The sequence below is a fragment of the Trachypithecus francoisi genome, unplaced genomic scaffold (assembly GCF_009764315.1).
Source record: "Trachypithecus francoisi isolate TF-2019V2 unplaced genomic scaffold, Tfra_2.0 Lachesis_group20, whole genome shotgun sequence".
Taxonomy (NCBI): Eukaryota; Metazoa; Chordata; class Mammalia; order Primates; family Cercopithecidae; genus Trachypithecus; species Trachypithecus francoisi.
Window position 1 is genome coordinate 67,031,527 of NW_022681466.1, and position 13,943 is coordinate 67,045,469.

Sequence of the window (13,943 nt, forward strand, 5' to 3'; positions counted from 1 at the left end):
AAAGTATATAATTCAATGACTTTTTAGTATATTCAATCAGACTTGTGCAACCATCACCACTATCAATTTTAGAACTTTTTCATCACTCCAGAAAAAACCTTGTGCTCTTTCATCTCCAACTCCTTACCCCACCAACCCTAGACAACAAATATTCTACTTTCTATCTCTATAGACTGCCAATCTAGACATTTCATATAAACAGAATCATACAATATGTGATGTTTTCTGACTGGCTTTGTTTACGTGGCATAATGTTTTTTCAAGGTTCACTCATGTTGTAGAACTGGTACTTCATTCCTTTTTATGGATAAGAAAAACACATTTTGTTTATGTATTCATCAGTTGATGGACATTTAGGATATTCCTTTTTCACTATTATGAATAATGCTGCTACAAAAATCCATGTACAAGTTTATGTATGGAAATGTTTTCATTTTTGGCATGTATATACCTAGAAGTGGAACTGTTGAGTCAAATGGTAACTCTATGTTTAACTGGATGTGGTAACTCCATCCTTGCCAACATTTGTTAATGTCAGACATATTAATTATAGCCATCCTAGTGGGTACTAAGCGGCATCTTATAATTTTGTGTTTTCCTGATGGCTAATGTCATTGATCACCTTACGACATACTTATTGGCCATTTGTGTTTCTCCTCTGGAGATACCTATTCAGATTCACTGTCCATTTTTAGTTGGACTGTCTTTTTGCTATTGAGTTGTACTGTCTTTATGTAATCTAGACCCTTATCCAATATAATAATTTCAAGATTCTGCCCCATTCGGTGGGTTTTCTTTTTACTTTATGGTATCCTTGAAAACACGAGTAATTTTAATTTTGATGAAGTTCAATTTATCTCACTTTTCTTTGGTTGCTTCCACTTTTAGTGTCATATCTAAGAAAACACTGCCTAATCCAAGGTCACAAAAGCTTAACCCTATGTTTACCTCTAAGAGTTATAGTTTACCTTTTACATCTAGGTCCTTATACATTTTGAGTTAACTCTGGCAGATGGTAGGGGGTCCAACTTCATTCTTTCGCATGTAGATATCCAAATGTCTCAGCACAATTTGTTGAAGAGATTTTTCTTTCCCCCAGTGAACGGTTTTGGCACCTTGTGGAAAAGCAACTGAGAATGTAATTCTATTCCATTGATCTATGTCTGTCCTTAGGATAGTACCACCTTGTCTGGATTACTGTTGCCTCGCAGTAAGTTTTGGAATCAAGATGTGTGTCTTCAAACTTTTTTCTTTTTGAAGGTTGTTGTGACAATTCTAGATTCCTAGAATTTCCATATAAATTTTAGGATCAGTTGTCAATTCCTACAAGGAGGCCAACTGGGATATTAAAAGGCACTGCATTTAATCTGTACATCAATCTGAGGAGTGGTGCCACCATAACAATATTAAGACTTCTAATCCATGGACATGAGATGTCTATTTATTTAAATCTCCTTTCTGTGTGTGTGAGACAGGGTCTCACTCTGTCTCCCAGGCTGAAGTGCAGTGGTGTGATCTCAGCTCACTGCAACCTCCACCTCCCGGGTTCAAGTAATTCTCCCGCCTCAACCTCCCAAGTAACTGGGAGTACAGGCATGCACCACCACACCTGGCTAATTTCTGCATTTTTAGTAGAGACAGGGTTTCACCATGTTGGCCAGGTTGTTCTTGAACTCCTAGCCTCAGGTGATCCGCCCGCCTCAGCCTCCCAAAGTGCTGAGATTATAGCCGTGAGCCACTGCACCCAGCCCAGATCTCCTTTAATTTCTTTTAATAGTGAAGTTTTCAGAGTACAAGTTTTGAGTTTATTTTGTTAAATGTATTCCTAAATACATTATTCATTTTGATGCTATTGTAAATGGAACTGTTTCTTTAATGCCATTTCATACATATAGCTGATTTTTGTATGGTGCTCTTATATCCTGAATCTTGCTGAACTCACTTATTAGTTTTAAATAGTTTGTAGTAGATTCCCTTGGAGTCTGTATATGAAAGAGGATGCCATCAGAGAATAGTAGTTTTATTTCTTCCTTTTCAATGTGGATTCCCTTCCTTTTTCTTTCTTTGGGTAAGTGCCCTAGATAGATCCTCACTTCCAATGTTGAACAGAAGTGGTCAGAGTGTACATAATTGTCCTGTTTCTGGCTTTAGGGGAAAAACATTTGGTCTTTAAACATTAAGTGTGATGGCCGGGCGCGGTGGCTCAAGCCTGTAATCCCAGTACTTTGGGAGGCCGAGACGGGCGGATCACGAGGTCAGGAGATCGAGACCATCCTGGCTGACACGGTGAAACCTCGTCTCTACTAAAAAAATACAAAAACTAGCCGGGCGAGGTGGCGGGCGCCTGTAGTCCCAGCTACTCGGGAGGCTGAGGCAGGAGAATGGCGTAAATCCGGGAGGCGGAGCTTGCAGTGAGCTGAGATCTGGCCACTGCACTCCAGCCCGGGCGACAGAGCGAGACTCCGCCTCAAAAAAAAAAAAAAAAAAAAAAAACATTAAGTGTGATGTTAGCTGTAAGGTTTTTGTAGAAGTCCGTTTTCAGGATGACAAAGTTCCCTTCTATTCCTGTTTTAGTGTTTTTATCACGAAACAGTGTTGGGTTTTGTCAAATACGTTTTCTGTCTAGTAAGATGATCATGTGTCTTTGTTTTTTATCCTACTGATTTTCAGGTGTTGCACCAACCTTGAATTCCTGGGATGAATCCCACTTTTCATGCTGTGTGATTCTTTTTACCTGTAGCTTAATTTGATTTGCTGGTTCTTTTGTGAGAATTTGTGTCTCTATATTCCCACGGAATACTGGGCTAAGTTTCTTGTGATGTCTTCCTTGGTTTTGAGGTCAAGATAACACTAGCCTCAAAGAATAAGTGGGGATGTTTCCTCCAAAAATTAGCCAGGCATGGTGGCAGGTGCCCATAATTCCAGCTACTCAGAAAGTTAGGGCAGGAGAATCAACTAAACCGGGGAAGCAGAGGTTGCAGTCAGCCAACACAGCACCATAGCACTCCAGCCTGGGCGACAGAGCAAGACTCCATCTCAAAAGATAAAAATTTAAAAATATATTTTTTTATCAATTTCTGTATTTTGTATTGTTTCTTACACTGTTTCTTTTTTTATTTTTTCTTTGAGACAGAGTCTTGCTCTGTCACCGAGGCTGGAGTGCAGTGGCGCGATCTCAGCTCACTGCAACCTGTCTCTTGGATTCAGGCAATTCTCCTATGTCAGCCTCCTGAGTAGCTGGGATTACAGGTGCCTGCCACCACATCCAGCTAATTTTTGCATTTTATTAGATGGGGTTTCACCAAGATGGCCAAGCTGGTCTCAAACTCCTGACCTCAGGAGTAGGTCTAGTACTGCTTTCTAATTTACTAAAATCTCTGTATCGTCTCTACTGGTTAAATCTATTAGCAAACACTATTTTAATTTCTAATCATTTGTTTACAGTAATACTAATGGGTTTTAATTGTTAATTTTATACACTGTTTTCATTTCCGTATCTAAGTGCAAGTTTATGTCACTGGAACCACAAATAGATTCCTAAATCTAGCTTTTCACTACTGAAATTCTGATTAGTTAGCATAACAGCTTTATGTATAAATTACAACCGTGTATAAAGACTTTCTGAACACCAGTAGAAAACTTCAGTGTCTTCTGATGATTAGCTATAAGCTCTATTCCTACTATTTTTTGTCAGATTGAGAACTATATGGCCTTTTGTTCTGTGTTTCATGTAACTGTCTCTTACTCACTGGCAACACTACAGATTTCCAGAGCACAAAACAAACACTGCTGTAGTGCCAAGCTCTGTAGTTAAAGAAAAGCTGAATCAGAAGATACTTCAACAGAAAAGCAATAAAACTTTCAGAAATATTTATAACATACCCAGCTGAAGTTGGCTTGGAAAAGAATGGGTACTAAGACCAGCCTGGGAAACATGGTGAAACCCCATCTCTACTAAAAAATACAAAAATTAGCCGGGTGTGGTGGCACGTGCCTGTAGTCCCAGCTACTCTGGAGGCTAAGGCAGGAGAATCACTTGAACCAGGGAGGTGGAGGCTGCAGTGAGCCGAGATCGTGCCACTGCACTCCAGGCTTCCAGGCTGGGCGACAGAGCAAGACTCCATCTCATAAAGAAAAAAAGAATAGGTACTAAGAACAGACAGTAAGAGAAGTAAAAAGGTGCATTTTTCATTACCGTCTGCACTTATATTTCAGCTATTCTCCAAACAAGTGCAAACACAGCTATTACAACACTAAAGCAAAAGCTGGACCTATTGGGAAAAAACCAGTTTGGACTTTCAGAGTTACCTTGACCTGGTTTTCCTGAAAGATAAAACAAAGACTGCTGTCCACATCAAAATCCTGGTTTATACTGTAAACACCTGTGGCAATCATTCAAGACTAGATTTAGACTTCACAATAGATACAATAAAAGCTGCTGTCTCAGGGGAAATCTTCACATTTGATTTTTATTATGATATAGGCTAACAGCCAAGATAAAAACTAAGTAATCAGCATATGACCTTTTATATACTATGCATTTGCTTTAGGAATGCCTCTCAAAAAGGATCACAGTATTTTTTTGAAATTTTGTAAAAAGCTACCCCAACTGTTTGCTATGGCTAGCTACGTTTATCGAGCATTTTGGACAGTACAGAAACAACAGTACACAAAAAGACTATTTACTGGCTTTAGATGTCATCAGTGAAATTTTAACAAACCAAGCATGCTTTTTGAACCAACCCATGTTACAAGCTCTTTAATTCACAGATCTAAAACTGCAGTTGATAATGCATTTCAGAAATGGGAGGTTCTTGGTCATTTTCATTTCTTCAGAATTTTTGGGAAAATTCAATTTTATAATTTCAAAAAAAATAAGAAAACGAAGGAACCCTAACAGCTTTACTGGGGACACAGAAAAAGAAAGCAAAACAAGGTTTAGACAAGATTGACTTCAATTAGCTGTAGACAGGATGAACAAGCTACAGAGGTTTTGGTATAAGAGGTAAAGGAGAAAACGGGTATCATTAGCCAGCATCATACTGCTGGGTTTCAACTGATCATCAGAGAAAATACTACCACAACCTTTTATATATACATCAAATGTTTTACAGGTCATCTTGATGAGAATATACCATTGCAGAAGGACAGTGGCACTTGATTAATTCAAAAGCACAAACAAATTTTAAAAGGGAGAGGATAAATTCATAAAAAGATACTGAATAACCAGACAGAACTTATTTCTTTTGAGATAGCACACTGAAGCATGGGCCTGTAATCCCAGCTACTAGGGAGGCTGAGGCACGAGAGTCACTTGAATCCGGGAGGCGGAGGTTGCAGTGAGCCAAGATCACACCACTGCACGTCAGCCTGGGCAACAGAGTGAGACTTGGTCTCAAAAAAAAAAAAAGAAAGAAAAAGAAACAAATGCACAATCAAATTCCAAAACCATTTTTAAGAACAAAATTCTAACGGAGATGTAAAGAAGAAAACTCAAGGAGGAAAACCACGGTAAAATTTCTGCTAAAAAGCTATTCATGTGTTTTTTTGTTAAACAGATGACAATGGACATTAAATCACTGATATTTTCATTCCACTGGATATGTCTAAAAGCACGAAGTTGGCCAGGCGCTGGCCCATGCCTGTAATCCCAGCACTTTGGGAGGTCGAGGAGAGCAGATCACAAGGTCAGGAGTTCGAGACCAGCATGACCAACATGGTGAAACCCTGTCTCTACTAAAAATACAAAAATTAGCTGGGCATGGTGGTGCATGCCTATAATCCCAGCTACTCGGGAGGCTGGGGCAGGAAAATCGTTTGTATCTGGGAGGCGGAGGTTGCAGTGAGTTGAGATCACGCCACTGCACTCCAGCCTGGGCGACAGGGCAAGACTCCATCTCAAAAAAAAAAAAAAGCATGAAGTTTTCATTTAAATTATAAACATCAACAATATAAAACTTATATCCTTCACATCTTTTCAAGCAAAAAATTTTAATCAACTTTAAAATGTATAAAGGTTGTAGGTAAGTATATACTTTACAGAGTTCACAAGTTTAAAAAGCTGCATGATCACTAGTCTAGAACAGGATTTCTCAAACTGTAGTACTTGAACTAGCAGTAACTGGAATCATCTATGAGCTTATTAGAAATGCAAATTTCGGCCGGGCACGGTGGCTCAAGCCTGTAATCCCAGCACTTTGGGAGGCCAAGATGGGCAGATCACGAGGTCAGGAGATCGAGACCATCCTGGCTAACACGGTGAAACCCCATCTATTTTTTGTATTTTTTGTACTAAAAAAATACAAAAAAAAACTAGCCGGGCAAGGTGATGGGCACCTGTAGTCCCAGCTACTCGGGAGGCTGAGGCAGGAGAATGGTGTAAACCCGGGAGGCGGAGGTTGCAGTGAGCCGAGATCCGGCCACTGCACTCCAGCCTGGGCAACAGAGCGAGACTCCGTCTCAAAAAAAAAAAAAAAGAAATGCAAATTTCTGGGCTCCACCCAAACATACTGTGGTTTAACAAGCACTCCGGGTGATTTTTATCCACGTTAGAATTTGAGAGCCACTATTCTATTATAGACTAGAGCAGTTTTCAAAATTTAGTGTGCATCTGGACCCAAATTCCACAGTTTCTCACTCAGTAAATCTGGATGGGACCCAAACATCTGCATTTCTAACAACTTTCCCAGGTGATGATAATGATAATGATGCTGTTCCACAATCACACTTTGAGAACCACTGGTCTAGAGAGCTGTGGAAGCCATATCCACATTATTCTAGGTCAGTACTCAAAATGGGCCCCTTCCCTGATCCTTCAAATTAGGTCCCCCACCATGTTCTCTCATGTATTTTCCTTATACAGTTTCCCTTTTTCTTTTTTTTTTTTGAGATGGAGTTTCACTCTTGTTGCCCACACTGGAGTGCAACGGCGCAATCTCGGCTCACCTCAGCTTCTGCCTTCTGGGTTCAAGTGATTCTTCTGCCTCAGCCTCCCGAGTAGCTGGGATTACAGGCACACACCACCACGCCCGGCTAATTTTGTATTTTTAGTAGAGACGGGGTTTCTCCATGTTGGTCAGGCTAGTCTCGAACTCCCGACCTCAGGTGATCCGCTCGCCTCGGCCTCCCAAAGTGCTGGGATTATAGGCATGAGCCACCGCGCCCGGCCTGCAATTTCCTTTTTAACAACTCATCACACAATTACTTAACATCTGTTTGGCTCATTGAGTTCAACCAAGTTAAAGAACCACATGAATTTTGCTCCTTCTGTATACCCAATATGTAAGTATAATGTCTGCCTCATAGTAGATATTAAATAAACATTTATTGATAAATAACTGAATATTTGTTGGGTAAAACTGATGTTTCATGGAATTAAAGATAACATAGCTAAAGATGTTATTAGAATGCCAACAATCGTAGTTTGCTCACAACTGGATCTCAAGTGTAAGAGCAATGACTGTCTCTCATCTCAAGGTTATGCAACCTAAGTACCAACAGTAAGATCAAAAAACAAGGCAAAATCTGAAGAAGGCATTTTTCAACTTGTTTTTTCAATCTCATTCTTAATCTAGCCTTTAAACAGTATTCTTTTATTATGCAAGTACAAATAAAATCAAGGTTTATTCAATGATAAAATTAACACTACTACCAAGAAACTCAACACTTTGAGGCCATTTTCGCATTGAAGGGGGTGGGAGACTTATAAACTTACCCTCTTTAGCCAAATATAACTCCTTAAATTTTGCTCTCTTTTGATTAAATTCTTGTTCAAGCTGCTGTTGTGCACGTAAAAATTCTGCATTAATTTTTTCCAATTCTGCTACCCGTTGCTGAAGAGAAACTGGGGGAAAAAAATACTAGTTAACAAGTAATAACTTTTATTTATAAATAAATTTATAAAACAATAAATTAGTATTCCAGCTGCACACTGCTATACATGAAACAAGTAGTCAAGTCTCTTCCAAAAATCTACCATATGCTAGGATATTCTAATGTTAAAAAAAGTAAGACAGGCCAGGCATAGTGGCTCACGCATGTAATCCCAGCACTTTGGGAGGCCAATGCAGGTGGATCACCTGAGGTCAGGAGTTCGAGACCAGCCCAGCCGACATGGAGAAATCCCATCTCTACTAAAAATACAAAAATTAGCCAGGTATGGTGACAGGCACCTGTAATCCCAGCTACTCAGGAGGCTGGGGTGGGAGAATTGCTTGAAACCCAGGAGGCGGAGGTTGCAGTGAGCCGAGATCACGCCACTGCACTCCAGCCTGGGTGACAGAGTGAGACTCTGTCTCAAAAAAAAAAAAAAAAAGTAAGACCCTTCTATTAGACTTAATACACAACTGTAAATGAGTCATGTAAAGTGAAACCACAAATATACAGAGAATCACATAAGACCAACTTCCCCACAAAAAAAGAGCTTCTAAAGTGCCTTTGTGCAACTGAATAGCAATTCAATTTTACAACTGTTAAATACTGGATTATTTGAGCTAATTATCCCACACATGAACCCACTGCCAATCTTGCTATTTCCCATTTCTTTCAAATGTCACAAGCAGAATCTAATGGGTTCCCTAATTAGTGTAGCCATACCAGACTGAACTATTCTTCCAACTTCAAAATGATCCATTACCATTACACTGAGATCATAATCAAAAACCCATTCATAGAGAGAGGATACAGAACTGTACATTCTATATGAACTCTCAATTACTGAGAGATAATCTGGTTTTCTTCCATGTTTTCAACATTGATCATGGTGTGTGGGGATTAGCAGACTTTTTTTTACTTTATGGACACTATAATTTGGACTCAGCTGGTTAAATGACTGCCTTCCCTGACCAAACGCAAGGGTTCTTTTGATTGAAGCATAAGATAGGAGGTCCAGCTGTCCAAACCCCTGATCTCCTCTTTTGCCCCAACAGCATCCCAGCCTTAAAGCTATGACCATAATCCCTTTAGGGGATATCAGTTAGTACTAATCAACCACTAACTACTTAGGCCAGCAGAGGTCCAAGTTTCCTGCTACAAGTCACTCCAGATAACGATGATTTGCCTACAATTTTAATCAAGACCTGAGATTATCTTCAAAGGCTATCCCCTCTCCCAATCACTCACTCAATTTAATTGAGAGCTGATTTTTAAAATGTATAGAAAAAAAGACTGGAAAAAATGTACCAATGATTTATGTATGAGTAACAGAATTATGGCCCATTAATTTCTTCCATATGCTTTTTTATTTTTGAGACAGAGTGTCGCTCTGTTGCCCAGGCTACAGTGCAGTGGTGCGATCTCAGCTCACTGCAAATTCTGCCTCCCATATTCAAGTGATTCTTCCGCCTCAGTCTCCCAAGTAGCTGGGACTACATGCATGCACCACCATGTCTAGCTAATTTCTGTATTTTTAGTAGAGACATGTTGGTCAGGCTGGTCTTGAACTCCTGACCTCAAATGATCCACCCACCTCGGCCTCCCAAAGTGCTGGGATTACAGGCATGAGCCACCGCGCCCGGCCTTCCATATGCTTCTCAAAGTTCTCTTCTATGAGATATGTATTTCTTTGACAATGAACTAAAACCAATACAGATGGTTCAAACTGATGGTTTCACTTACAATTTTTCCACTTTATTATGGTACTCATATAACCATTCTTTTTCACTTTCAACTTTCACTACAGGATTCAATAAATTACATGATATATACAGCACTTTATTATAACTTGATAAATGTCAGCTGTCATTATTAAATTGGTGGTATTTATTTAATGAATAACAAAAAAAAAGAGTAATCAAATGACCTTGTATGTAGCCAGAAAAGACCAGAAGTCACTTCCAACCTCATGATTCTGACTCAGTTCCATGCTTAGACTCCCAGCTTATACCTTTCCCTATTACAATATATCTTTTTTGGGTTTTTCTTGAGACGGAGTCTCACTCTGTCACCCAGGCTGGAGTGCAGTGGCGCAATCTTGGCTCACCACAACCTCCGCCTCCCAGGCTCAAGCGATCAAGCGATTCTCCTGCCTCAGACTCTCGAGTAGCTGGGATTACAGGCACACGCCACTGTGCCCAGCCAATATTTGTATTTTTAGTAGAGACGGGGTTTCACCATGTTGCCCAGGCTGGTCTTGAACTCCTGACCTCAAGTGATCTGCCCACCTCAGCCACCAGGCCCAGCCTACCATGTATCTTTATAGCATCAAGAACAAACTAATTACTGTAATGCCAGCCTTCAACAATATTAAACCTTCTGAAATTTAAAAGGCTGAGAATATAAGTATGCCAGCCTTTGTCAACAACAGGTTTTCTGTTAGAAGATTTTGCTCAGCTGTAGGCTAATATAAGTGTTCTGGGCACATTTAAGGTAGCTAGGCTAAGCTATGATGTTCCATAAGTTAAGTGTATTAAATGCATTTAGTGATATTTCCAATTTATAATGCGTATAGCTCCATGGTTAAGTCGAGAAGTATCTCTATGTGTTCATTCCCATGAGATCTTGAAACTAGCCTCACTATAGATTTAATAGTATAAGCGCAATCATTGCAGAAACACGATGACTGCTGGTTTGAGTTCCATGTCATTAATGGTAATTATTTTGAGGAACAAACACGTAGGGTCTCTAAGTCAAAGCAACAACTTCTGATCAACAGAAGGTTTGATAAAACTTTGAGAAAAAGAGGGATGAGAAATCCACTGGAAGGAAAAAATGTGCAATTATTTCATATTACCATTTGAAATTATGAAAGAAATCTGTTCTCTGTGCTAATTTTACTGGTATTTTTATTGTTAAATCCACACTGTTTAATAAGTTAAACAACTTTTCCACGTAACACTTTAGTACAGAGGTAACAAAGGGCTCTGGGGAATCAAGGAAAGAGAAAAACCAAAATCTGTCTGTTCTTATTTTTCTCTAAGAAGATGTATCCCCTCCTATCCCTACCTTCTACCAAAATGCACACATAACCAAAACATCCATACCTCTCAACATTAATGTGTTTATAATTAGGAACTGAGACAAATGAATCAATGAAACAAAAATGCAGCCGTTAAAGATGCAGCCAAGATTAAGTAGGTTTCCATTACTCCCAACCCCTTCATGGCTCTGGCCCACAGTTTAGACCCACTCTATACCCACAAAGCCTGGCTCTCTCCAGGCTTCAGGACAGTGTTCAGTTCTAGAAATCATGATCCCTTTGAGAGTATATCGAGTAATTGTCTCTTTTTTTTTTTTTAAGAAGTGATCATCCACCTCAAGTACTTCTAACATACTGCAATTCTACAATATAGAAAGACAAGAAAATGGCTTTTTACAAGAATGCCTTTACTACAACATCTAGAAAAATAAATTCACCCTAAATATGAGAAAGTTTACAAATAAGCGTATCCTAATGCATTAGCAACCAACCACAAATCAAGGAGAAACCAGCTCTCATGACACAAAATGCTACATTATTTTTTATAACATGGCAGCTAATAGGTCACAATCATTAACTAACAGTTCAAGTAAAAAGTACTTAGTGTGGTATATAGAATAAAGTTGATAAATGTTAGCTGTCATTATTAAATTGGTAGTATTTATTTCATGAATAAAGAAAAAAAGTAGTGATCAAATGATGTATGTAGCCAGAAAAGACCAGAAGTCACTTCCAACCTCATGATTCTGACTCAGTTCCATGCTGAGACTTCCAGCTCATACCCTTCCCTATTACCATGTATCTTTATAGCATCACGAACAAAGTCATTACTGTATTGCCAACCTTCAACAACATTAAACCTGAAATTTAGAAGGCTGAGAATATCAGTATGCCAGTCTTTGTCAACAGTTTCATATATCCCGTATTTGTTGCCTTCATTTGAGCAATAAGAAAAAGGGAGACATTATCTAATGCATTGCCTACTTTCTTTCTTCCTTTTTTTCTTTTCTTTCCTTGAGACGGAGTTGTTGCTCTGTTGCCCAGGCTGGAGTGTAGTGGCACAATCTTGGCTCACTGCAACCTCCATCTCCTGGGTTCAACCTATTCTCCTGCCTCAGCCTCCCAAGTAGCTAGGATTAAAGGAGCCTGCCACCATACAAGGCTAATTTTTTTGTATTTTTAGTAGAGACAGGGTTTCATCATGTTAGCCACGTTAGTCTGGAACTCTTGACCTCAGGTGATCCACCTGCCTCCGCCTCCCAAAGTGCTAGGATTACTGGTGTGAGCCACCCCGTTCAGCTATGCAATGGCTACTTATAATGCTTGACATCCAAAGGGAAAAATGACTATGTCACTCAATTCAGAATGTCTGAATTAACAACAGCAATACAAAAAGAAAAAAGAATACAATAAATAAATGGAGTAAAGACCTAGTAATTTTGATATAAACAAGAGAACACGTAATAACTTAAAATATTTCTAAGACTCAAGCTGTGTCCTACTACTACGTTCCTTTTACAAGTAAAACTTATAATAATTTATTATTATTTTTTTTTTGAGACGGAATTTCGCTCTTGTCGCCCAAGCTAGAGTGCAATGGTGTGATCTGAACTCACAGCAACCTCCGCCTCCCAGGGTTCAAGTGATTCTCCTGCCTCAGCCTCCCGAGTAGCTGAGATTACAGGTGCCTACCACCACTCACAGCTAATTTTGTACTTTTAGGAGAGATGGGGTTTCACCATGTTGGCCAGTCTGGTCTCAAACTCCTGACCTCAAGTGATCCACCCACCTTGGCCTCCCAAAGTGCTGGGATTACAGGCGTGAGCCACCACACCTGGCATCTTTACACTAAATCTGATAAAGATATAAGCAACATGAAATGTACTACGACCAAAACCTTTTTGTTTAAAGATTTTCGAACTCCAAGAAAATACCTATTTCAACCAATTTACAACAAAAAATAACTCCAGTGGGCTCAAAGAAGCTGAATAGTTCCTAAAACTCAAATGTCTTATCTTGTGTGTCACTGGATTTTAAAGTAAAACTATTGGCTGGGCACAGTTGCTCATGCCTGTAATCCTAGCACTTTGGGTGGCCAAGGCAAGTGGATCTCTTGAGGACAGGAGTTCGAGACTAACCTGGTCAATGTGGTGAAATCCTGTCTCTACCAAAAATACAAAAATTAGCCAGACATGGTAGTGCGTGCCTGTAATCTCAGCTACTTGGAAGACTGAGGTACAAGAATTGCTTGAACCTCGGAGGCAGAGGTTGCAGTGAGCCAAGATCGTACCACTGCATTCCAGCCTGGGCGACAGAATGAGATCCTGTCTCAAAATAAATAAATAAAATAAAATAAAACTATTAAGTATGGTAGGTATATCCTACCCATCTTACATATTCATTCAGTGAAGTAATACCAAGCCAGAAAAAGTTATATAAAATAAACACAATGTTCTATATAGCACAGTATGAGCTATGCAAAAATTATATAGAAAAAGACTGTAATGAATATCCCAAATGGCATTCAGAGTAGTAAAAGAATTATGCTGATGAGATTTAAATCAAGGCAATGAGATGCTTCATCTTTCTTATTTTAATAATTATGCTATTTTATTGCTCTACCTCAATCTATTTGCTCATAAAAAAGTATACATATAAAAAACAAAAAAAACAAAAGTATACATATACAAAATGGTGTCAGAATATTTTAACACAAAAAAATCATTTTTTAAATTTTGCTCTTAAGAAACTCACAGTTGGCCAGGCGCAGTGGCTCACACCTATAATCCCAGCACTTTGGGAGGCCGAGGTGGGTGGATCACAAGGTCAGGAGATTGAGACCATCCTGGCTAATATGGCAAAATCCCATCACTACTAAAAATACAAAAAATTAGCCAGGCGTGGTGGTGGGCACCTGTAGTCCCAGCTACTCAGGAGGCTGAGGGAGGAGAATGGCATGAACCTGGGAGTTGGAGCTTGCAGTGAGCAGAGATCGAGCCACTGCACTCCAGCCTGGATGACAGAGCGA

At 39.4% G+C, this 13,943-nt stretch overlaps 1 protein-coding gene across 4 annotated transcripts in view; it reads right to left on the reverse strand.

The window, feature by feature from the left end:
* Nucleotides 1-13,943, reverse strand: part of RABEP1 (rabaptin, RAB GTPase binding effector protein 1) — a 115,182-nt gene that overhangs the window by 67,699 nt on the left and 33,540 nt on the right. For 2 of the 4 annotated variants that reach the window (XM_033184912.1, XM_033184916.1), the window contains exon 2: nt 7,715-7,843. The exons of 1 other annotated variant lie outside the window; for it this stretch is intronic. In XM_033184912.1, the coding sequence (XP_033040803.1) occupies nt 7,715-7,843 (129 nt within the window). Of the gene's footprint in view, nt 1-968; nt 1,116-7,714; nt 7,845-13,943 lie in introns of those variants that run through there. One more of the 4 variants, XM_033184915.1, reaches the window with a different exon arrangement.